The sequence below is a fragment of the Rhea pennata genome, chromosome 23 (genome assembly GCF_028389875.1).
Source record: "Rhea pennata isolate bPtePen1 chromosome 23, bPtePen1.pri, whole genome shotgun sequence".
In the NCBI taxonomy this organism is placed as follows: domain Eukaryota; kingdom Metazoa; phylum Chordata; class Aves; order Rheiformes; family Rheidae; genus Rhea; species Rhea pennata.
In genome coordinates, this window is record NC_084685.1 from 5177436 (window position 1) to 5203476 (window position 26041).

General features: G+C 47.4%; 1 protein-coding gene across 2 annotated transcripts in view; it reads right to left on the reverse strand.

Annotated features, from left to right (window-relative positions):
* RPS6KA1 (ribosomal protein S6 kinase A1) overlaps positions 1-21751 on the reverse strand; it is a 40459-nt gene extending 18708 nt beyond the window's left edge. For both annotated transcript variants that reach the window (XM_062594132.1, XM_062594133.1), the window contains exons 1-2: positions 21658-21751; positions 15165-15209 (exon numbers count right to left, since the gene is read on the reverse strand). In XM_062594132.1, coding sequence (XP_062450116.1) covers positions 15165-15209; positions 21658-21720 — 108 coding nt within the window. In that variant the 5' untranslated portion in view covers positions 21721-21751. The remainder of the gene's footprint in view (positions 1-15164; positions 15210-21657) is intronic.
* Positions 21752-26041: the final 4290 nt, after the last annotated feature.

The following is a 26041-nucleotide window of genomic DNA, read 5'->3' on the forward strand; positions in this document are numbered from 1 at the left end:
AAGAAGAAAAAGTAAGCCCTGAGGGAAGGGAGGAGCTGCGTGAAAACAGTGATATTAGAGTCAAGAATTAACTGATTTTAAGCTCCGGAAAGACTGAATCAGATCAGAGGAGCCACTGCATTCACCTCTTCCTCCCCCTCCACTGCTCTCTTGGCACAGGGGTAGCAAAAATCTCTCCAGATCTGGGAGAAGGTAGCTGTCCCATTCCACTGTGAAGGGAAGTGGATGCTCTTGGTAGCTGTCTGACACATCTAACAAAGCCACAACTGAACCCCTTCCCAAGCTTCCAAAAGCGATCACACAAACCTCAACACTCCCTCCTGGGCATCACATCCACCTACAAGGAAACCTGCTCCTTCACTGCTTGGGCTCTGCAGCACCTTGCTCTGACCACTGAGTGTGCGTAAACCACCAGTTTGGTGGGATGGGTTTGATTTTTCTGCCAAAGCCACAAGCATAGCGTGGCTTTGCAGGTTCATCCTACCCACGTAAGATACTGCTCCTGGGAGCTATCAGCCATCTTCCAACGCCTACAGCCTCAGGGGAGGCCATTTCATACAGATTCCTGCATGACTGGGAAATTACATTTGCTGCTCCTGGAAAATTGAAGAACACCCACGCCCACCGGCCAGGTTTGAAATCAGGAAGTTGCTACAATTCAGAGGAGGAGACAACTTTTGAACTTCTTAATGCCGCGTTCTAACTGCACAGATGGCTTAGTCATCCTAGAACAGGGGCTGGGGACATACATAATTTCTTTCCAAGACAAAGAAGTTTAAAATACAAGTCCTCTTTCCTACTTCTTCCTCTTTTTGAGGAAGAATTTTACAAGCCAGAAGCAAAGAGACAGGTTTGTTTTTGCTCACATTTTGTCACTTTGCTGGTTGACAGAGCAACACATCTGAATGCAAGGGGGGGGGAACTGCAAGAGCTAGCAACAGATTATGCTTTTGGCATTTAGCTTCCTATTCATCAACAACTAACCAGAAGCTGTTTTAATTTCTCTTGCTTCACACATGCTCTGGTCCCAAAACATTCCCAAAATTCTGGCAGCACCTAGGAAAGGCATTTCTTAGAGAACAGTTTTACCATGAGAATGCCTTTTCCAAAGTAGAAGTTGCTAATTAAAACTGGACTCTCTAAGGCTCTCTAAGGTCAAGCAATTCACCAACTTCTCATGTCCTGCAGAACAGACAGCACAGTACTGTACGCAGATATAGCTAGACACTTGCCTCCTGGATCCTTGGCTTGCTGCGAAAGAGGAGCCTCAGCATCTCCAAAGCTCTAGGCTGCTATTCTTCCATAGTTTGCAAGCTGGCTTCTGAACTTGGAGCTCTCTGCAGCACCCAGCCTAGCACAAGAACCCCAAGTAGTAGTTACGTCACTGGGATGTATTTTGGGAGTTTTCGCTGAAAGGAAACTGTGGTTTCATATGGGGAAATCGCACTTTGTGGCGATCACTGCACAATACCGGCAGCCAAATGAAGACACTGGATGATTTTACTGGTGCCTATATGCAGCTCTTTCCATCAGCAAATCTCAGCAAGCTTTTCAGGAGGATTGGTACTATAATCCCCCATTTTACAGATAGGAAAACGGACGCAAGGAGTGACTTCGGTCACTGCTTAGCCAGCAAGAGGTGACTGAAGCTCCATCCAGCTTTCTTCCCCAAAGTCACACTGCCCCTGCTCCGAGCAGCACACTGGTTTGTGCTGATTGCAGCACAAATGTGATCCCGGTGCGATCAGCTGTTCAAACCCAGCACTGCACATCTCCAGGGAAAGGGCTAGAAGGAAGCATTTTCTGCACTCGTTACTGCTTTCTCCCTGTGCTTAGCAGCCTGCGCCCTGCTGGTTCAGGTCTTTCGGAACTGCTGAGTGGCCCCATGTGAGGTTTGCATGCTGACATCTTATGAGAACATTACACAATTCTGCCCACTTGCTCAGGGGTCAACTCCTACCTAGTAACACTGCTCTATACAGTACATTAGTATGTCCAGGAATGTCCTAATATGATCAGAGGGGGAAGGAGATAGGAACTGGAATGAGCCAAGTCAGACAGTGCAGACATGGGAACAAGGGTGGAGGGGAAAGAAAAATAATTATAGTCCTGTGTCTCTGAATAAATCCTCCATGATATCTGGGTTTGCAAGGAAAAGAGAGTAAGCTGTGTGCTTACTCCCAGTTCCCATCAGGAGGCCACGTGCGTTTCATCTATGCAAAATACATGCTCTATACGGTTTCACAAGTTACCCAGCTGTTTTACTTGTGTCACTGCAAGGTTGTTTGCTATTTATCAGCATTCCTTTAGCTGTGCCCACTCTGTACCTTAAAAGTCACAGCTGCCACATCCAAAATTACCATTCCTTGCTGAACTTCTTTCCAGATGCATGCAACTTCTGCAGCTGTTAAGTTGCTCAGTGTCTCCCTGAACTGCAGCATTAAAACTGCTTCCAAACTACAGGTATGTCTACACAGAAGCACCCCAAGAGCTCTTTGCTCACTCACATAGCTGCACCCTCATTTCTTCCTGCCTCACCAGGGGTCTGACTCAACCTACCCACCTCTTTGCTCACCCAGAAACAGCCCTCTGAACTCCTGAGGCTTTTCACAAGGAAGAGGCCCAATATGAAGTCACTCTGCTAAACTTAAGAGACCATAAAATATTACTAGTTGGCAGTAGAAGCCATCAGCTCTTCACTGCAGATGTGGTTAACAGCCAGCAAGGGGAGGGCTGTTGCAGACAGTATGGACCTCAGTCACTCCTCTGTCTCTGCTCCCAAGAGATGGGATTGGTACCAAATAAACAGGCAATAATTCCAGTATAAGGTAATTCCAATATCACCTTGTATCAGAGAAGCCAAGCATGCGGCATACACCCAGGGAAACTGTGGTACAGGCAGCTGCCTGTGAACAGGCAGGTTGCAAGTTGAAGAAACACACAGGCTGAACCCAGGGAAAAGTCTCCATCTGTCATCTTCCTTACACATGCAGGATGAGTTTGACCCTCTCAGAGCAGATTTAAGTTGCTTCTAGGCATTATTCCGTATTTTTGGCAGAGGCAAAAAGTTGGGGACAGAACCAAGTTTACCAATTCCGTTCATCCTGTTCCTATGCCCAAGAGTCCTGGGAGAGCTGAGATGAGACTATCTGAACAACAGCAGGCAAGAAATTGTTCAGTAGACACTAGCATCGAAGCTCCAAGACCTATCTACAAGCTCTGTGTGAACGTGCTGGCACAAGCACCTTATTCCCAAGAAAGATGACCTCAAATCCAATGGTGACAGATAGAAATGATTCTCGGTACATGGTTTAAAGGTGCTGTAATTAATTCTGTGTCAGCAGACGAGACTTTAGGGCTAAGCTCCAGCAAGTCTAGCATCAGCTTGGTAAAACAGGACATCTTGCTAACCCTAGTTTTAAACCAGAATAATCAGGGACTGCCTTTGCCTCCTGCCAAGATCCAATTACATCCTACCAAGCACTGGAAACGATATCAGTCACACAAAGAGGGGAGGGAAGGATCAGAATTTCACAAACAGGAAGCTGGTGGTGTGAAAACTGCTGTCTGAAGAGAGACAGCTGCTATCATTTCAACATGCTTTAGAAGTGGGACTTGTGCCCCCATGCTAGACCAAAGAAATGCTTCAAGAGAGATTTCGGCTGCAGGCCAGAAAGCACAAAGGTCTTGATGAAGCTGATGGAGACGCATGGGTGCTTGCAGCCCTAAGAGTGCGTGGTGGCTGGTACTGCATCTTGTGAAGACCCCTCCAGCCCCAACTGCTCTTGGGGACTGACAGGAGGGTGCCTGTGCCACCAGGGTCTCCGGAGCCTGGGAACTTCACACTCCTGAAGTTTTGCACAAAGTTGTGCTGTGCAATCTGTTTTGGAACAATGATCCCCGCCACATAAGAGCGGCAACTGCTGGTAACCAGTGCTCCCGCTCTAGAAGGAGCTTGCAATAAATGGGAACCACGAGATCCCACTAGCTTCACTCAGGAAGCAAGGGTACTTTCTGCTGTTGTAAAGAGCGGAGAGGCAAAGCCAGTTTGGTCTGCAACATGTTTTTTTTTTTTTCTTTTTTAAGGTGGTGATTCTCAAAAAGGGGAACAAACAAAGCAAAGAAACCTCACCAGCCACTGCCTCCCCTTGTGTGAGGACCATATTTGGGCAAGGCTGATAGTCTTTCTCAGCTGCAGCTGAAGAATTGGCCCAAAGTAGGTACTTTTGCCTGCAGTTCTTTGGTGGACCACCTTCAGGTGTTTCTGGGACCACCTCAGGCTGCAAAATCCTGCAGGGAGCCCGTGTTGCCCTAAAGCACAGATCCTTCCTGAGCAGAGACACACTGTGCACCTCAGCAAGCCAGGGCTTCAGCTCGTGCTACCCGTGCCTGAATGCACCTGTCAGCCAGCGCAGATGACAGACTGGACCTGCTCGGAGAGAGACAGGCCAGGAGGCACCAGAGAAAGGAGATTTGCAATGAGGGCACTCCGACCTCAAGGCAGGAGCCATTTTGACACAAGAGGAAGCTCTGCCCACAGCAGCAAGATGGTTGTATCTGCAGCTGCAGATTTCAGCTCGCTTTGTTGCCATCCACCGACTTCCAGGAAAGCGCAGCAAGCACCGCTGCCTCGTACCACAGGAAACCTTGCCTCTGACCAACATCGGCCGAGAGGATTGTGACTGCTCCCGGACCTGTCGGGAGCTGGCTGCTCTGTTAGGCTGCAAAGCATCCCCACGTACCTGTGCTGAACGCACCTCTCCATGACGCAGCTACCACGTCAACCCACCACTGCCTCCAGTTTAGTTTCAGATTTTAAAACCGTCAGCCAAAATGTGGTAACCAGCACTATTAAATCCTAGTTTTGACAAGGCAGGCCATACTGCAGCTTAGAAGAGAAGTTAAAAACAGAAGTCCAGCCAAGCAGAACATTTTGCAAGATTGTATTAATTTCATTCAGTCGTTGAAGTCAAAAAAAACAACCAGGAGGATTCAAGAGTTTCACTTTTTCTAATTAAGTGGGCATTTCATTATCATGTATGTATTCAAGAGCTTAAAGTTTGAAACCATCTCTCTTGCTTACACATACCACACGTACAATCAAAGAAAAAAAAAAGTCATGTGAAGCCTCAAGTAGATTTAAAGACCTTCCTGCCAGGAGGAGAATTTGTCCTGTTCCCTTGCACATGCCCCAACTAGTTTAATTCTAGCCAACACTCCCTGTGCCATACCAGCTCCTTCAGTGCTGTACCTGGCCTTCCCTGCAGCTTTGCAACCTGCCAGGGTCTGATTTTCGCACTCCAGCATCATCATAGATCCAGCAATAGTGCAGGGCTGCATGCTCCAAGTGAAGGTCTGACCACTGCTTAAACATGTTTTTTATTAGAGAGAGTTTCTTTAGCTTAGCATGTGCTTGCACACATCTGCGAGAGGTCAAGGAAGAAGGACCTTGCACCAGAGCTCCTCAGCTGCTTCCAACCGTGCTTGGAGCAGGAAAAGCTGTAGAAGAATTCAGCGTTGGAGGTTTTATAAAAGGAGGCAGCGGATGCAGGTACAAGGTGGGCCTGTGCCTTTGACACATCAGATAATTCACAACAGCTTTTGTAGGAGGAGGGAGAAGCAAGAGAGCATAAATGCTTCAGGTCATGGACAGAGTTTAAAAGAAGAGGGAGATTCTTAGAGCAATCTGAGAGACAGATCTTCAGGGAACGAGACAGCTTTGTTAGTCCTGGTGCACTTTAAGCAAAGCTCATGCTGAACAAGGGCATATGCTGTTTTGACAGACAAAAGCCTCTGCAAGCCCGCCAGAGCGCATGGGGTGGGGGAAGGCAGGGCCTCCTGCAGGGCAGCTTTGAAGCTGGAAGTCTCAGACAAAGTCACTTCCACAAACACAGCTAAAGAACACCGGAGACTTCGTCAGCTGGAGCTTCCTGAGAAAGGATAATGATGGGGGTGGGTTCCTGACAGAAAGCGTTTGCACTAGAGGTTTGCAAGAAGAGCTTAGTAAATTCCTAAAAAGGGAATTGCTCCTTACAATATGGAATATCCAAGCTGTTCCACATTTAGAGGGAGCAGCTCTGTGCCATGCTCAACAGGCCCAGCTCATCAGAGAAGGTTCGCTTTTCTTGTAAGTACGAAAGCAACCCACATCATCTTCCATGAAGGTGGACAGAGTTATCACAGGAAGGAAATGCTGCAAAATCCTGGAGGCCACAAATTAGATACCAGCACCCTCTTGGGCAATACACAGAAGAATGGCTGTAACAGAGCCACAGGACTTCCCAGCCGGATGCGGTGGGACAGCAGTGACAGATAGCAGTGGGTACAGGGTGGGACAGGCCGTCTCACTGCCAGTAACCGGCTGAGAGTCGCAAGGGCACTGAAGCCACCTTGGCCAGGTACGGCTGGCCAGAGCTGCTGGGCTCCCCATTCGTGCTCACTCCAGCAGGTGGCACTCGGAGCATCTTTAAAGTCCAAAATGTGTTTCTGTTCTGAAAACAGGAGGCAAGAGCAGAATGGACCCATTTCCTAAGTAGGTTTTGGAGGAATATTCAGCACCCCTGGAAACGGAGGGGATTTAGGAACTGACACAGGGATAAGGCATTTTCCCAAGCAAAGCCTGAAGCTGAAGGAGGAAAATGACAAAAGTTGGCATCACACAGTGAAATTCCCATGGCAAACCAAGCCTTTCTGCCTCACAGCATCCTTTCTGATCTGCTCAGTTGTTATCCGACTCATCACATCAGGAGCACCAAAATTGCTGCTTTACACCAGAGAGCTGGGGTCTCTCATAGGACAGTGAGTAGATACAGAGAGAGCAGAAAAACTCTGGCACAGACACAGGGATCCCCCCTCGCACTCCTTCGCTCTCCTCCCTGCTCCTGGGCCAAGCTCTCCAGGGGAGGAATTCTGGCACCAGATCTGGCAAGTTTCTAAAAGAGAGGGAAAAAAAAAAAAACAAAAAAACTCCACCCTTTCCAGGCACAAGTCACAACTGGCTGGGATCAGCTGACATTAAATAGTTGGGGCTAAAGACACAAGCTCAGGCAAAAGACCTTCACGAAACAGAATTTCCGATGGCTCATTTGTGGCCCGCTAGCTTGCTGCAGAGCTGCATTCACAGCAGGCAGAACTTTGCACCCAGTGAAATGAGATACCAAAGAGGAAAATACCTTTAAATGCCAGAAGATAAGGAAGAACTTAATTACGTAGCTTCTAAAGAACAAATTAGTCACCATTTAGAAAGTGCAAAGGATACTGCCTCCCCGGAGCTCTAGAGATTGCTTCCCAGCAAGGAGAAAAGTTAGTCCATTCTGATCAAGCTCAGACAAACTTATGTTTTGATGGCGGTGAAACCAAAAGACCATGCCCCAGACTTTTCTAAATGAGTATCATTCTTAGGAACTAGTGCTGAAGCACTATCCTCCACCCAGACGTGCTGTAGTTCGGCTAGTTTCAGACTCTTGCTGGAGAAAGCAAAGACTCCTTCTAACCGAGTTAGAAAATATAACACTGGTTTCACAACTACAAATGAGACTTGTTTGCTGCCCCTGGAGTTATCGTGGGATGTGGAAACTATTCTCTATCACAAGAACACGCAAATTCCATACTCCTCCCACAACACACACGCTGCAGGCAGTTTTTTTTGTTGCAAGATATTCATGAAAATGGTCTTGGGACTTGGTAGAGCCTTTGCCCTATACATACCACATTTTGGTATGTGCATATTTAAAGAATCCACCTCTGTCTGACCCTCTAGGAAGGACATGTGCAAGATGCATAGAAAGTAAAGTGTTTGTCACTGTCTCAGAAAGAGGCTCTGAACTGCATCAGCATTAAAAGAAAAAAAAAAAACCACACATGCAAAATGCACCCTGAGCTGCGTGTTACTGGCACCCTGGTGAGAGCATATAGGATGAGTGCCTGCCATAACCAAGCAAATTTTCCTTTAACACCTGTAAAAAACCCACTGTGGTAGCCAGCAACCACCTCCCTCCACTGCTTAGCCACGCTGCAAGGCATATACTTGACCTGGGCACTAGGCCCAGGACAGCAAAACACTAAGACTGGCAGCTTTCCTCTTTCTAACTATCGCATTACAGGATTATAGTCATCCTGAATATCAGGAATAACATGTTTTGTCCTTTTCACCTAAGATAAGAAAACTTCATTTTAAGGAACTTTTTTTCCCCCCACTCTTTGTTGATGCGGAGACTGAGGCTCCTGTCTTGGTGCTATGCCTGCACAAATCAGCCCAAAAGAAGTGGCAGCCCCAAACACTATACGCACCTTTAGACATCAGTCTCTGGTTTCGCATACAGTGCTTTCTCACTGGCCTGCTGACAGCACAGACATCACCTCCCCCTTTCTGTAATCAGATACTGCATATTCCTGATCTGTAACTAGGCCAGCCTGAGCCAGAGTAGTTCAGCTAAATACACCTCTTCTTACAGTGAGGGAATCAATACTACCACATCCCAGAGTGCTTAAGGGAGCACAAAAAGACTAGCAGTCAGTTCAGTATTCCTAGACCCACCCCAGAAGCTTTGCTGAGGTCTAGGTTGCAGTGTTTTCTGCAAGCGTGGATTAAGTCCTTGCATGAATGCTCCCTTCAGAACGGGAAGCTGAGGTACACAAGAAACACAGACAGGTCTGACAGCTGCTCGCGACACAGCGTGTTTGTTTTTTTCTCTGGGGAAGAGATGAATTTCCTCATTTTCCATATCTGAAGATGAGGGTGATGACTCCTGGATCTGCACTCCAGGACAAGCTAGGGAAGGGCTCATATTCCAAGCTGCAGTGAGGAAAGGCTCTTTCTGCCTTGGACCAACATGACAGCAAGAGCTGCTGGAGTTCCTCCTAAGCCCAGCCAGCTGGGACAGTGTCCCTGCTTTCCTCACCGCAGAGGCAGCACCAGGCAAATAAGCCACTAAGTAGTTTTTGCTAAGGGCAACAGGGAAGGGGAAAGGCTCCAGGCCAGGCAGGAGTCTTTAGCAGAGGGTCAGGGCTCAAAGCTCTCTGTGTCCAAAGTTTGCAAGTGCTGCTTGTCCCCTACCCACTTACAGCACCCATGGCAGCTGCTTCTGTTTTTGTCTGTGCTGTCTGGTTGCTGCAAAATCCCTAAAACAGTCCATAGCCTCTCCCTGCGGTAACACTTGACAGGCCACACAGCACAGTGAGGGGAAAAGAGGTATTACAGATTCACCTGGAGCTATGGAAGGAATTTACTGCTTGTGTCAAAACCACGCTTCAGCTTCCAAATAAAGCTGACACTTGTAAAGCTGCAGGAGCTCCGGAAAAACTGCTCATGTCTACAGGGAGAGCGCCAGATCTGCACCTGTGTCAGGGATGAAGCCAGTTGCCCTCCAAATCCAGCGAACAGGACACAAAGCTCAGAGTTAAATAATGCACCTGTGGCCCATTCCAGGGACACATTTTCCACTCTGACCCTTTCAAAAACCAAACGGGAATAAATAAGTTCTTGAGTTTGAGCTCTTCGGGGTTCTCACCAGCATCTGTACACTCTGCCATTTGTCCCTGGCACAGAGGCAACAGTCACCACTACAGAGCTTCCCCACTCCATCTTCTGGGGCTAATTTCAACCCACCTTTCTTTCGGAGAGAGAGAGAGGAACACACGGCTCATCTAGTCCTCTGAGGAAGTACGGATAGGGCTTTGGCTTCCCTTATGCTTCTTCCTAAAAGAAGCAACAGCTCAAAAAGTCATGAGAAACAAGGCCACAGAAGGGCTGACAGAAGGATCCTCTTGCTTTGCTGCAGGCTCAAGAGAACTCACCCTACAAACCTTGATGAAGGGTTGGATGGCACAGGTTTCCTCCAGCTACCTCAGGCAGCAAAACAGTGAGTGTTCCCTCCTTCCCCCCCCCCCCCCCCCCCCAGTAAAAGAGGGTTTTTGGGTACAGATCTATTAATTCATAAGGAGGATGGAAAGGGGAAGAGGAGAAACCACAGCAGTTTGGATCAGTCAGAACTACGCCAGGCACAATGTGCAGGAGGTCGTTACAGCGCTGCTTGCGAGCTCTGCAGACTTTGCTGCATTCCTCATGTGCAAGTCCTGTAAACTGACCCCTCTTCAATTATTCATTAGAGTCTGCAGCTCATCAGAGACTGGGCTCCTCAAACAGGCATTTATTTGTTGGGGCTTTTTTTTTTTCTTTTAAGAGCTCAGAAGCTTGCTGTTAACCATAGCTCAGCCTTGCCAAGGATGAAGAGCAAACGTTCTGGCAGGAACAAGCTGGGCAGCTGTCAGGCATTACATTAAAAACAAAACCATTTGATACTTCAACTGACAATATGGAACAGCCAGTTTAACTAAGCGTTTTACCACTGACAGGCTGAAAAAGCTGAGTGTTAAAGAGTGGCAATAGCTCCAGCCAGTCCTCGTGTTGGAGAGGGGAAGGCAAATTTCCAGGCAACACGGCACTCAAGATGTTCTGCTCGCATCAGGTTATCCCAGGTGCTATACAGACTGTGGGCACCAGATCAGCAGGATCACCCCTTGCTAAGTTGCTGGAGGGGGAAAAAAAGAAAAAAGAAAAAAAAACGGACAGAAGAAGGGGTTTGCTGAGATACCTGTATCTTCTCACATTAAACAGCTTTCTGATTCTTAGAGAAGACAGCAGCAGCTGTGCAAACACACCAGGCCTCTTTTCAAAGGAAAGCATTTCATTTGTTTGTTTTAAAACCCTTCATTTTAAGAGGCCAAGATTAGAGCTGTGTCCAATATTGATGAGGATCACACCACTGAACACATCTTCTGTCAGCAAGATTTGCACTCAGCCTGGAATTAAAGTTGTCTTGCAATGCTGATAACACGTGGCCTAGGTAACAAGAGACCCTCACCACCTGGACACTAGATGGGCATGCTGGACTTGCCCTTTGATGGCCAGCAGGTCTCAGATGACTCTCTCCCCCACCCACACTGTGAAAAGCAGGTGCTTTAAGTTCCCCCATCTGACCTCCCAGTTGGTGATGCAGCTCCAGAGGAAAAAGGACAACTGTCAGTGGATGTTTCTGCCACACACTCAGTGAGTTACACAGATCTGGGTAAGAGCTGTGTCTTCTTTGCTGCGTTCCCGTTATGGTCTGCAGCCAAATAGCCTGAGCAGGTGGAGCACCTTACATCTGGAACATACAGCAGAGCTGGCCCTTGCTCCTGCCTCAAGGTCTCAAAGGTCTCTTTTATGGTGCAAAGCAGAGCTGTAAGAGGTTACTTATTCACTTCCCTGGTTTTCATTGTGCCACTGTGATTATCACCCAAGAACAAGCTGATCAGCACTCCCAGACTGTGCCAGTGTTACCTCCAGAGAGGGTGGGCACGCTCAGCACTGCAAATCAACTCCTCTGCTCTTCATTATGAAGTGATTTCACTAATTGGGTGTTGTACTTTCATGCATAATTCCTCACACTTGGCACCTTCAGGGAGCACATGCTCACCCCTCAGCCAAGCTGGCTACAGAGCAGGCTGTAAAACATCAGTTACGAGAGGTTCAATTTTTCTCCTGAATTCAAGCCCTCTGTTGCTGTTCCCCAGCTGAACAAGGATCAATCTTCAGTCTACCTGACAATTAAAATCTAAAGAACATAGGAGGGAATGAGATTCAGTACCTAGAGACCAATACACAGCATTGCCAATTAGCCCCTGGCACGCAGCAGCTTTCAAGAGCGAGGCAAGAGACCTTCCACTCTGCTTCTGGGGTGAGACCAAGATCAGCACAGATAAGCAGCACTGCTAGGGAGGGCAGAGAGTTAACTCAGGGACTGTCACAGGAGATGTTTCTCTCTATGGAAGAACACCCTGTCAGCCTAGGCTGTGTCAAAGGAAATGTAAAACAGGAGGAAAGCAGACTCAGAGCCCTCCCTGAAATGCACAGGATACTGGGCGCAGCAGTCCTACAGCACGAGGCCTCCACCACCAACATGAATCTGGAAGAAGAGCTCTTCTGTTAGTAGCCCACAGAAGTTGCACTGAAAACCCTATACTGACTACACTGCTGCCACCCTAAAGCCCCAAAGGGGGGGGGGGGGAAGAGCCATCCCTGTACACCTATCTCTTCCAAAGGTGGCCTGCTCAATTTAGCACTGGATTAGCAATCCGGTTTTAGGGACGAGGTCTGGACTGCCTGGCTGATCGCAAGCTCCTTACAGTAGGGAACATCCAGATAAGCAAGGATTCAGACATCAGCAATTTAAGAGCACGCTCATTGGCAGGAGAGTGCTCAGCTTCTGAACCTGTGAATTCCTTACGGCACCCAAACTGAAATGCTGTTGCAATGACCCTGACCCTACAGAGACAGGTTCCTTTCATGGCCATATGAGGGGAGGCAGTCACTCTGGATAACTCTGCCCAGACTGTAGGATCTTGCAGGCATTTCCAAGATACTCAGATAAAAACACTAAGGTATGATACTTGCAGGGACTTGCGTACCACAATTCTTCTCGAAAGATGGGAATCCACACAAAAATAAAAGCCACAAGAAGTTGTGAAATGCACGAGATGTCCTCAGCAGGAAGCCAAGTCGCAGTTAGAGAGGCAGCTTGGAAGTATCAAGCTATTTGGAGACCACAGCCAAAAACCTGGCCCAAAACATCCCCTCACTATACCTATAGTGACCATTGCTTTGTGTTGCCTGTCCAAAGACCCTTAAGATGCAGCAACAGCAGGTAAGATGGTGAGATAGAGAAGACTGAAGCATTGGACGGCATCAGTCTTGTGCTACCAGCTGCAAGGTTCCTAACTCTTTTGAGGAACTCTTGGATTTCTGCCTTTCAAAGTTTCTTTGGTTATTGCCCAATGAAATAAATATTGTACTTCTGGCAGCATCCCACTTATGGGGACAGGGGGAGGGCTGGCACTTCTGCGTGGGTGTTGAATAATCCCAGTTGTCTGCTGCTTTGGGCTATTTTTAGAAGAGATCACAGAATTAGCTGCAAAAGGATAGCAAATACAATCATAGAATAAAGGTGCCTGTTACCCTTACAGCTCTCCATGCATAGCCTGCTAAATTTGAGGGGCAGGTAAGGGATCCTGAGCAACTTTTAGCTTAAGAGTACATAAATCAAAACATTTACTGCTGCTTCAGCTCTCCTCCTTTAGTCCTTGCTATAGGCAAAAACCAAAAAGCTACTGCCAGAAGCTGTTGATGACAATGTCTACCCCCAAATGAACATAAAAATACTCAGACATTCAGTTAACTACCTGCCTGCTTCCCCTCTCTGGAGCATCAGAGCTGGTCTGGAGTGCCAGAGTCAGCCCTGAAGGTATGTGTTTATAGTAGGGATTTCATTTGTGTGTGTGCTGGTAGACTACGTACCTTGTACAAACTTGGAAAATACTAAAGAGGCTATTTCAGGAACACGTAACAGAGCTTCATACATTTAAGAAGTTACCGAAAATGGGATGGTCAGACACTGTGCACAGGCATTTTGGGCACAGTGCCTTGGAAAAGTGCAAAGCAGGACACCTGTACCAGCACAAGGCCCTTGAAGTTCCCTTCCCAACCTGCTGTGGGATGTTGGACAACTTGCCCTGCTTCTCTGCTCTAGCTCCTCACCTGCGATGTGGACACAGAGGGACAGCGACAGACAGAGAGGGACAAAGAGAACTACAACTCCTTTTAGGCTTTTATCACATGATCTTTCTGTGGGGCTGCATCTACACCTGGAATTAGCCAGGGTTGCTCCCAGTGTGATGACCTTCAAAGAAAGAAGCTGTAATTATTTTTAAAGCAACATCCTTAGCTGCTTTTACAGGAGGGCAGTATAGACAAGTGTTTGAAGATGAAAGGGGCGAAGTCTTAGAAGTCCAGCTGGAATATAACCAGAAGAGACATATTTTTTTTTTCATGCCAGAGATGCAGACACAGTGAAGAAACATGAAAAAAAAATTATTCTCAGGGGAGAGAAGCGCACATTATCATTGACCTGACTTCCTCTGACCTATGCCAGATTTCTTGCAGGCCACTGGAAACATGCCAGTCCAGCAACTGGGACAGAAATGCAGATCAGGTAATTGAGATGCTAGAGCAATAAAGTTCAACATGAGTTTCTGGAAAGGAACTGGCTGAGAAGTAGACAATTGTTTTTAGGCTTAAACTTCTTTGTGATGGCAACCAACTGGAAAAAAAAAACAATAAAATAAGCTTCCATGTCCTTTAGCACAGAAGAGGAAGATGATTCAGTGTGACAGACTGCCATAGGGCATTCACTGAGTGTAAGGCGCAGGACAAACTTTATACAATCCATTCAGCAAGGTCTCCCACGCCAAATCAAACATGTAGTGTAATTGTTCACGGTCACAACATGCACGTGTTAGAAAAGGAAATCCTGAAAGACTTGCACTTTCGAGGTACTGCTCTGCACAGTATCTTGCAGGACAGAGAAGTATGGGCACAATTTTTACTGGTAGAAAACACCCATATTAACAATATGGGTCCTGGGTCTCCTGCCTGGAAAGGGCTCATATCAGAGAAATCAAGTCCTGCAACATGTTGTTGCTCCTTGCAGAGCAGGAAGAGCTTTTGGTGTCTGAAGAAGGCCCGGCACGTAAGACCGTAGCCCAAAACACAAGACACACCAGCTCAGTTGCCTCTACTATTCCCTGTTAGTATCACTGTGGACACAGAGGGTAACTTGTCAGAAGTGCAACTCCTCCCAGCCCCGCAAAGCCACGAGAATAAACTGAGATACTAGGCACTCAGCAAGGACAACCACGTCAAAGCACTTAAAAACTCTTGCATTTCTCATCCCATCTGGCAAGATCACAACATAGAGAAGGGTGTAAACATGGCACTGGAACACTCCAGAGATCCTCACTTCTGACCCTCTGCTCTGGCCACCTGTCCATCTCCAGTGTGCTGGACTCAGGTAGCTTTTCCCATGCAGGGTTCAAGATAAACCTTGAACGCTGCTTTTGGGAAACTTTCCAGGTGTGTTTGGATGGCCAAAGAGACAGGAAAAGAGAGGGTTCGTCTTCCCCCACTTCAGGCCCTCACACTCACTCTCCCACATGCACCATCCAGATTACAAAGCAGCAGCTTAAAGGATTTAAAAATAGTCTTCCCCAATCCATTCACAAAGTCACTTCACACACTGCATGCAGCTCAGAGGGATGAGTGAAAGACTTAAAGCTAGCTGCATTTTTACCTGGGATGGAGGATTCCCACCTTCTTCGGGAGCAGCCTGCCCATTCTGCAAAGCAAGAGAACCCTCCATTAGCGAATGCCAGGCACGAGGACCGCTCCTCTCACACCCCCTTGGACTGTTTAGTTCAAGAGCCTTTCATGCAGGACAGATAGAGAAGGACGCCACTTTCAGCCATGGTACAAGATCGCTGAGAATTCCCCACGTGTCTAGAGGACATAGCAAAATACTTTTTCTGCCAAGACCTTGCATAAATAAGTTTCTTGTCTGAGGTGTGCCTCCATGCTCTCCTCAACAATTAGTTAGGGCCACTTAGAGTTTCACCCTTTCGCTCCTCAAGCATGAATTCCCAGGGGAATTGTGTGTGTTCCCAGGTGTGCAGGAGTTCCACTCTCAGCAGCACACCCTGCAGAAATTGCTCTAGAGACATGGTCATGCTGTTGCACTATCCCACCTCCCATGCTCACATTGCAGCTGCACCCTCCGCTGTTGCTGTGGAGCCACTAAAGAAGCAAGCTGGGGAGATTAAGTAAAGGCAGTGAGTGCAGTTTACAGCCTCCAGGCCACCTTTGGCCTGCAAGTCAAGTTTTTGTTGCTGGAGCTCTTTAACAAAGTCACAACAGTTGACCTGAACTGCCTGGAATGGCATCGGGCTGGTCACACTCAGAGCTGAACCAAAGGCATATCAGGTTCAGCACAGCACCGTGCCTGGAGAAGCCAGCAGGCGCAGGAGCAAAGGTGGGTGGGATTTGCTTAGATACAGATACTCAGAGCATGATAAGCGTGTACCAAAGTTTTTCTGCAGACTGGGGAGAGAAACAAGGGCAAGAAGATTTTGTTTTGATGTCTGTTTGTACTACAGTGTCAGGCTGCAAAAATTCATGGAAGTCCTCATGTTCTTTGAAAAAAAAATCAAAGCAGACTTATTCACTTGTCTTTTGCTTTTATGGCCCAAGAGAAGAGATGCAATGCAGTTATATTTCAGCTTCAGACTCTTAGTTCAGTTTGGGTTTTACAACATTTCAAGAGTTTAACAGAAAGAAAGCCAGCTCCTTCCTGGAAAAAACAAGAAGACTTCAATCTGGCATATTGGAGGAGTATGCTACCCTCTTCCACTCTTTAGCCTAGATTCATTTTACTTTCCTTTAACACAAAGCAAGGGAAAACTTGCACTTATTACTCATCAGAGAGCTTTTGGGGCCACTGGAAAACCTGACGCTAATACCTCAGTAGGTTTCTACCGCATTCAAATGGTGCTTACAGGTTTATGTCCTTCTGTTTTCCATAGGAGGTCATCATTGCCAATTTTAAACTGCTTGGGTACCAGCTTGCAGCCAAAAGACTCATTTAAGTAAAAGCTTAGTTTTCAGATGCTCCATATTCATGGACAATAGCCCAATGTTTCCATATATCTCCATATTTTGGCCTCTGTCCTCCCATTTCATCCTAAGGCGTGCTGCCTGCAGCACATCACAGAACAGCTTAATTCTACTACAATGCACAGTACTGCTGCATCAGCTGAGGAGAGGAAGATTTGCCTCTTAGACTGATGCTAGGCCAGCAACATTTTTATTTATCTGGACCCATTCTGAGCTCCATAAACCACCCGCTGTACCAACTGTAGTAAGTTTTAAGTTTCTATACACTTTCAGCCAATGGCTGAAAAAAAGTAATAGCACTACTACATAAGCCAAGTTCTTCCAGAGGAACACAGTCCTCATGTTTACACAAAGCTGTTGCTGCCATTAGCATAAAGAATATCTAAGAAGTGAAGTAAGATTTTGTGTTTATGTATATCCTCCACAAAGAGGGGAGAGATACTGTGCTCAAGATAGCCAGACTTGGAAACATGCTCATGTTTACTGGTTCAGCTGTCACTGATCAACAATTCATAAGTCGTTGCTAATCAAAACCATAACTCTGGGAGGGCTGTTTATGTCTAAAACAGCTCATGTCCCATAAGAAGGAGAATTTCCATGTCAAACAGAGGGAAGTGGAGCCTGGCTCACGGCCTGGAGAACGGATCTACACGGCACGTGTCAGGAGAGGGAATAAGTTGGGTATGGGACAAGCGCCTTCCTTCCCTTGGGAAGATCAGCACATGGCAAATGAACACAGGGTCTGTTCAACCCGTCAGCTTCAGGGCTAAGCCAGGAGACATCAGGTGCTAACCCTGGACTTGCCAGACTTCCTCCATATGAAAGACACCAGCAGAACAAGGTCTGAGAGCAGAACAGGGAGTGAGGCAGCAGTGATTTGCCCTTTTGCCCTCAACAGCTTTCCTTCATTTCATCTCACCAACTCCTGCTGCAACAGTCACTTTCTCAAGCTGGTGTAGGACAGATTTGTAAAGAGAGAACTGTAGTATTTAGAGCCAAATGCTTTCCTTCTACTCCAGAGGGAAAAACAGAGTATTTATTCTCTGATACAGGACAGGATTCAAGAGCCATTTGTAAACCTCCAGGATGGAAATACACTCACAACTGCAGACTCATCACCTCACAAGACAGAAAATGGCTATTCACTACGTTGTAAGTAGAGCTGAAATAGTTTGTGGGTTTCTTGGTCTGATGTTTGTCTCTTTAAAATGCTTTATTTCTGTACTCCTCCTGCACACCATGCACAGCGTGTTAGCAAGTGCGTATGTGTTTGCCTCTGATTGTGCCAGATACACTCTCACAGAACATTGTTCTCGCGGTCGGAAAGGACTTGCCTGAACGTCCTACCCTGAAAGTAGCTCAGAAGGGCTCCCTGTGGGCAGTAACCAAGCAATACCTGCTACAAGGATCTCACTAGGTGGCACAGCTCCTTCCCTCAGGTGCCCATGGCAGCAAGCTGCTGATGCAGACTGGTGGCAGAGCAGCCACCAAGAAGGGAGATGCATGTGTCTCACTGGGGCCAGCAGCCTGTCTCCGCAGCTTTCTAGCTAGTACTGCAGTGCGGCCATGGGAAATGGAGATTAGAGAGCTAATCTGATGGCACATGGAGCTTCAGCCTGGCAGCTCGGGCACCTCTAGGGTGAGTGACAGCTAAACCTCTCCAAGAGGTAATGCGAAGGCCTTTCTGTATGCTTGCTACTCTAATGAGTTTTCTTAATAGAACACAGGAAAGTATACTGGAATATAAATGTATTTAGTTACATAACTGCCAGCCTAGACTGAACTTGGAGATATTTATCTTAGGACATCTTGCTTTTTAAACCTCTTTAATTCCACCTAAACCATGGCACAGAGAGTTTACAGAGCTGGCCGCTGCTACTCTGGTCTGAAACCAGGGCGAGTTTCGCCCCTGCCGGGACCACAAGAGACTGTGCCCACTCCTACCACCACCGAGGCCTGTGCTCTATAGTTAGCACGATCAGCACAAATCACCGCGGATTATTGACAGCTCTGCTTAGACAGGCAGCCCACTGCTATTTCTGGACCTCTAGGTTTTGCCTAGTCAGTGTATAACACAAGGTACCAAAAGGAACTCTTTCTCCCAGCTTCAATGAATCGTAAAACATTCAAGCGAGGAGGAGGGAGGGGAAGACAGCCATCACCCCAGAGCTTCTGCTAGTTCAACACAAGAACAAGACATTTTATTATTTCTGAAGTAGAATTTACGGCTCTTACCTACTGGAGTTTAGAAAAAGGAAATAAAGATCTCCAACAGAACCAATGTAGCCAAAACAGACCAAGGAGTCTGCTGCACTGCGCACAAGGCATATCAGAGACTAAAGTCACATAGTTTCCTCCTGTATCTTCTGATCATTGTTTTATGCACTGTTCAGCTAAGATGCTTGGAAAAGATAGTTACGTGAGAATAGCTTCTGCTCAATAAGAGGATGCACATATACAAGCAGAAATAATTAGCTTGAAGTGGTTGGGTTTATGGTAATCCCACGTCAGTTATGTTGCTGTATGTTCATGTAACAAGACAAGAGTTTAAAGAAAAGCATAGCCTAGATGACAGTTTCCATCACTACGGTGATGAAGTCATTCAGCTCCATTCTATTGCTTGTACTCTGCCCCAGCCAGATTTTTCAACTACACAAGCAATATTCTAAATGATAGAAGCAGGGGAGAGAACAGAGAAAAAAAATATGATGAAACTAGCTCAGTCCCCAGGACAGAGGTGGATCCACTTTTCTCCTGCAATGGATTAGTCCTCACTCCTGCTGCCACCCACTCCCATGCATTTTCCACAGAGCAGCTCTAAACTGAGCTCTGGCAGGCTGGGACAGCAGGCGCCAGCTGTGACCAGACCCCCAGAACAGGCTGCTAGCGTTCCTGTAGTGCAGTGGAAAAATCCCAAACCTCCAGACAATAGGCCCGATGCCTTCACCAGCACAGTGACAGCACCTCTGCTCTGTGACTCAGAAAGCAAAGGTACGAGGAAGCTGGTTCAAACCCCTGATGGCAGAGATCCCAGGGCAATTTACGTAACTGACATTCCAGAAAAGTCTCCACCTTGCCCAGGAGAAGCTAAAACCTTCTCCCCAGACCCCTCTCTTCAGCAACTTCTACCTCACAAGGTGCAGATATCCCACTGAGCCCACGTCCCCCTATGTAGCCTGCAGATATGCTGCTAGAGCTAGAGGAACACGCCAGCAGCTGGCACAGGCAACGGCAGCCAGGTTTAGAGGCGAAGAACATCCATCTTGTATTTCCTTATTGGAAACAAGAGCATGTCCCCGCTCAGCTCAAACAATGGCAAGATAAACTGCTAACATCCCGCTCAACACAGAGACGCAGCCCTTCTAAGGCTTAAAGAAAGTGATTTTCTGAAATATCCCACGCAAACCGCTCCCAATCTTGGAGGTGACCTAGAGCTCTAGCCAAGGTGAAATGGGGGAAGGCAATACCCGGGAAGTGAGAGTCAGGCCCCGTGTTTCAGTTTACAATTAACACATGGGTTACTAGTGCAATGGGAAAAATAATCCTTGCTAACTACTATGATCTTCACAGCTGACTCCAGCTGACAAATATATGGGACCTCCCCCCCAGCCATTTCCGGTCAGAAGAGATCTTGTGATTTTGACACAGCCAGCTGACTGGCACCTGAAAGAGGTAGGATTAAGTAGTAAACTGATCTTGCCAATTGCATTTGTTGCCCTGGGCACTGGTATTACTTTTCTCCCATTATGAGTTTAGTTTCATTATTTAGCTTTTCAGGATATCTTCCTATTTAGGAAAAGAGAAACTGTCTTCTACCTCTAACCTATCCCAGTACCTCAGATGGGCTCTGAAGGCACAGTGCGGTTTCAGGAATCATGATCCAGTCGTTGCAGGCTGAGCAACCACCCCCCTCTCCCACCTTCGAGCACAGACATCCTCGTGACTCCAGCACTGCTTCCGAGCAAATGTCCGAGCCTGCTGCTGGCTGCGTCTGCACCTTCAACCTAGATGTTGTGAACCACATGCAGCACCTCTGGCACAGGGAAATCTCCAAGAGAAGTCTTGCCATATCTGGTTGATGAAAATTAGGCAACCTCACGTACTTTTGCTAGCAGACCTCTACCTGTTATTGCAGTGGGAGTTGAAATGCTGCCTCTGCTGAAGGCAAAGATCATTTAAGAGGCAATTTTAATCAGGAATGAGCAAATCTGACCACTCAACTGTCACCATATCTTTAGGCACGAGAGGAAGCAAAGGAGAATATGGCCAAAAGGATGGGAGACTGCTAGGGTCCAAGTAAAGGGTTTTGGGCAAAATCCACAACACCCATATCATTCGTTCAGGAAGGATGCCAGTTCTAATTTGGAGTAGAAGATGCTTAACTAAAGACTGCCAGAGCACACTGCCTTAGCTAGTTGCTTTGCAATGGGTGAAAACTCCTGAAAGCTGTGCCTTTGTTCTGAGACGGTTGTGACACAACCCTGCAGATGTGGGCAGATGAGGTGCAGTGTCCTGTGTATCTGGGTTTGAAGCCATAATTAGAAGAGAAAAAGCAAAGCATCTACCAAAGTAACAGGGAAGCATGATGAAGTACCAGGGAGTTTGAAACACAGGCAGGCCTGCCTGGGCAGCTGGTCTAGGAAGAACGATAGCAAGGGAGCCTTGAAGAGAAAGACCCGAGACGTGAGGTGTTTATTCCCCGGTCCTTCGGCAGGGACTGCGCCCCTCTACACCTGGGAAGAGGTTTAGGCGCACGCCACTCGCAGTCTCGGAACAAGCACAGCCTGAAAGGGCAACGACGGAGCCCCGAAGCCCCCGGCGCTCCCAGCTCCCATGGAGCAGGTTGCATGCACAGACCGCGCCAGCCCCTTGCCTGGGAGCAGCCGCCCGCACGGCGCCGCCTAACTCGCCCCTTCCCCAGCCCATCACCGTGCCTGGCCGGCAGCACTCCCCCACGCCAGGGAAACGGGGCGGCGGCACCCGCAGCACCCCCGGGAGCCGGCAGCAGGGCGGGGAAGCCTGGCCGGCCCGGCCGCTCCTTTGTTCAGCGCGGATCCCGGCGGGGCGGCCCGGCGCGGCCCGGTCCCCCCCGCCCCGTCCCGCGGTGCCCCGCTCACCTCCGTGTCCAGATGCACCAGCTCCATGTTGGGCCAGGGCTCGGCCAGCTGGGCGAGCGGCATGCTGGCGGCGAGCCGCCCCGCGGCGCCGGGCCGGGCCGGGCCGCGCTGCGCTGGGCTCGGTGCGGCGCGGCGCCCCGCGCTGGGCACCGGCTCCCCGGGCTGCCCGGGCCGGGCCGGCGGCGGCGGCGGGGCGGGCCGGGGCGGAGCGGGGCGGCGCGGCTCCGCCCGCAGCGGCCCCGCGGCCGCCGCCGCGCTGCTCCCCGGCCGCGGCTCCGCGAGGGGAAAAGGCCCGTGCGGGAGCCAGGAGGCCGAGAGGGAGCTTTGCCCTGGGCAGACCGAGCTGCTACCTCGAGCCGGAGGCGTCGAGCAAGCGGGTGTCCCAAGGGGTGGCAGATTCACCCCAGGGCAGAGACCACCAGCTCTACGTGGTGCCTGCACGCTCCTTTGCGAGCGGTGAGACTGCTCGGGGAAGAAATCTTCCCCGTTAGCTCTGGTGACAGCTGCAGACCTTGTGTGCTTTGCTGTGAAAAAATCTGGATGCGCCCATTAGCCAAGCAGATCTTAACGCTGCTGGTAAGCTACCACCCGCTCCGCATGAGCTGAGCAGGGTGGTCACTAGATGCTCTTGTCTAGCGAGGAAATCCTCACCAGCACCAAAAGCAGCCAGCGTCTACTGATCTGGGTCAGTCACTAGGTGCCTAACTCTTTGTGCCTTGGAAAGATTTTTTTTTCCTTCCTCCTGAGCTGGAGGAACTGTCTGCTGCTTCGCTATACACACAGTGCTACAAAACATTCCCTGAAGAGGGCTGTGAGGATAAACTCGGTGACAGATAATTCAGGCTGCTGCTTAAAACAGGAAACCACTCCGGGAAATCCGGATTCTAAGTTTGTGAGGCGCAGTGAGTCACTGCTCATCACTGTTAGCAGTGAGCCCCCTCCCCCCTTTTTCCTGTTCCCAACAAAACACCAATAAAAAAAATGTATCCACTTTTCTGAGGTGTTTAGAAGTCCTCAGAGGAAAGATGCCTTAAGGACAAGTATTCATAATTCATTGCTATTCTTACTTGCTAAGCTTCTAAAATAGAGAAATGTACTCTTTACTCATTTTTTTAAATCAAAAGCCAAAGCACAGCATTTTCATGTTTCTTTATAAAATTATTGCTAACAAAAGTTCTTTTTAAAAGGGTTCATCACTAAGCACTGACTTACCAAGGCATAGCTGAAAATATCACTTAATGAGTCCAAGTGAAAGTGCATACAGTTCTGGTTCAGCATTCTGTAGGGCACCTACCTCCAAAAAGCAGGACAACCTGTAGACCTGCAACTTGTTCAAGCTGAGCAGTGAACTTGTAAAAAGCTCAATTAGGGCAGAATGGAGCAAAGCACTTCTAAAAATTCCAGCTGATCTTCACAACACTTGAAGCTAATTTGTAAGTCATCCTCAGAACCTGCTTATGAGTTATGTTTGTGCTGTCATCTTTTTCACATGTGGGGGGAACTGAGTAGAAAAAATTCCCATAGGTCACAGTAACTCTGTGAGTCAAGTTTGGGAACTGCTCTCTCCCAGCCCTGTGCCATAAATGCTGGACTCCCACATGAAGGCATTAAATAACAACCAGAATGGTACTAGCAAGCTCCTGTTATAGCCAATTAAACTCATGTCACTCACTGCGAGAGCAAGCTGAAGCAGATCTTGCACGGAGTTATTCATTTAGCTCCAAAACTGTCCATAACTTCCCCTCTTGCCTGGTGCACAGTGTGCCGTCTGGTTACATTCATCCTCCAGCTGGTGCAGACTGAAACCTGCTTTAAATGGCATCAGTAACATGATGATGTCAATACTGGCATCCCGTTTACCTTCTTCATTTGTTTGCAAAATTCATCGCCCTTTTTGGATTTCCTTCTGCTCTGCGTGCGTCAGATGGGTCTGGAATAGGAATGCACAGACAAATGAGAAAGGATGACACTCTGCATGCTTTCTAGAAGGAGAACAAAATGAAACACTAATGTGACCTGCCATGCTTCTGTGCTAAGCCCCTTGAAGCTGACCTTTTACCACCACATCCCAGCACACTTGGGGATTCCCACCTGGGGAGGGGGGGTGAAGGGGGGAAACCACAGAATATTTAAATCATAACAAATGACAAGCACAAAGGCCATTTCCATCAGCTGGCCCACAGAGTACCTCTCAGCTTTGAAGAAGGGTTGTGCATGGGAGTCAAGTAAGATCAGGTGCCGAACAGTGACCTGAAGCAGCTGAGGAGGTAATCTTCGTCAAGTTGGTCATTAACCCCCTGAAAAATCTCTGCCCCCAAGGTCATGACTGTTACAGTAACAGTGAAAAAAAAATGTTAAAAAATAAAATAAATTCCTCTTGAAATGTTGAAAACTGGCAGGTATCTGGCCAGTTACAGGGTGGTATAGTGACCAGTAGAAAAGCAAGGCTTAATTTCCAAGGTCACAGTGAAAGCTTGATGGACAATATCCAGAGGAGCAGTCTGAAACACAGAACAAGGTCTATGAGAATTCAGTGAGGGAAAGGAGAAAGGAGTCCACTGCTGCTTCTGCCCCCCAGTAGGTCTGTTGAGATGCAGAAAGTCCTTCATATTTCATAGCAGGAAGACAGGCAGGCTGACCATGAGTTTGACAAGACAGAAATTGTAGAACTTTATGGAGCAATGATTTCTTTGGACTGGAAGAAACAGAACTGTACGTCCATAGGTGCATGCACCTAAACAAAAATATCAAATTATCCTGCCGAGTTGATAACCAAATATCAAATTAAAGATACTATGGAGACCAAAAATGTCTCATGTCTGACTACATCCTTCATTTATGAAGCTACTTCTATTAAAGGCTAGAAAAGAGTTTTGCTAAGCTAGCTCCACAGTATCTTCAAAATCATACCAACAACCTCACCCTTCTTCAGCAGCAGCATTGGACAGCACTCAAAGAGAAGCAATATTATCTATTATCAGATTGACCATCCTTCCTGATTCCTGCACTAGACAACACAATCACAATTGAATAACAGAATATTAATCTTTCCACTCCAGGCTGGTGGTAAGCCCAAAGCAGTAAGTTTAGGTGAGTGGAATGAAGTAGTGGTATCCCCCCAGTGTTTATTTCCTAATCAAAGAACAGCTATAAAAAGCAGTCTGTGCCACAAGCTGGGTGAAAAAAAGTGGTTTTTTTTGTTTTGTTTTGAGTTGAACAGCAAAGTCTGTTGTTTGAGTAACTGTTATGGTTAAATATAGTGATTAAAACACATATACTAGCATTTTTCTGACATGGCTGCAGGCTGGATTAAGGTTCACAACAGGATTTCTATATTTCCATTTAGACTGCTGCTGCTACAAGTAAACGGATTGGTTGGACAGGCCTTTCATCATTATTACATTTGCTAATGATTCAAAATGCTGCAGTTTTTCTTTATTAATTTTTTAAAATCAAATCCTCCTCAAAGAGATATTTTTGCCTCTACAGTTGCCTGGCTTTTGCTTTGTAACACTTTCCTCTTCAGGGAGGTTGACAACATTCACTAAGCCAGTTATCCCTAAAGAGCCACTTCCAAAGCGGAAGTATTGAGACTCATCCTTATCCACATTAACAAATCCAATCAGGCTTTGAAGGAGAGGTTTCATCATTATGTTAAAAGCTGCCTAAGTGATTCTCCACCTAACCATATAATAACAGAGTGTTCCCGTGGCTCACTGTATCCATTCTTTTCTTTTTACTGAAGCCAGGGAGCATCCTTCTTTAACCGCATGCTACACTGCTTTTACACATATAAGGAAACGCAAAAAGATTGCACGCACGAGAATTCACAAACTGAGTCCCAAATGCCTGCTACAGTTTACAGAGACAGACTGGGGTAATCTGCTTTGTGTATACGCTATGACAGTCGTTTAATTAGAGCTTATAGTAACCTTCTTTGTATTTTTAAGATTCGCTAATCAGTTCCTTAGCTCATTCTTATTGCACTAACAGAGAAACTGAGTCATTTTTTCACTAGGTCATCAGGCTAGAACTTGAACTCCATGTCCCATCTTCAAATCCCCAGCACTCAATTCAAGATCTCATTTCCTTGCATCTTCTGCTTTGTTTTTCCACCATGAAGGAAGGAATGATACATCACCTTGTTTTGATCCCAAGGAGATATTTTTCCTTAGTGTAGTGCAAATGTCACACTTAAGATATAAAGCAGTGGTCTTGTAAATGAAAAACTTTGGCTGCGTTTAATGGCTGATTGCTTTTTTCTTCTCTGACAGGTTTCTTTCCGTTCTTTACCACTGTGTGCAATTGCAGCTGCCTCAGATGCCAGTGTACTCTGAGGCAGGTCCAGGCAGCAGCTGGAATGCAGAAAATACACCAGAGCAGC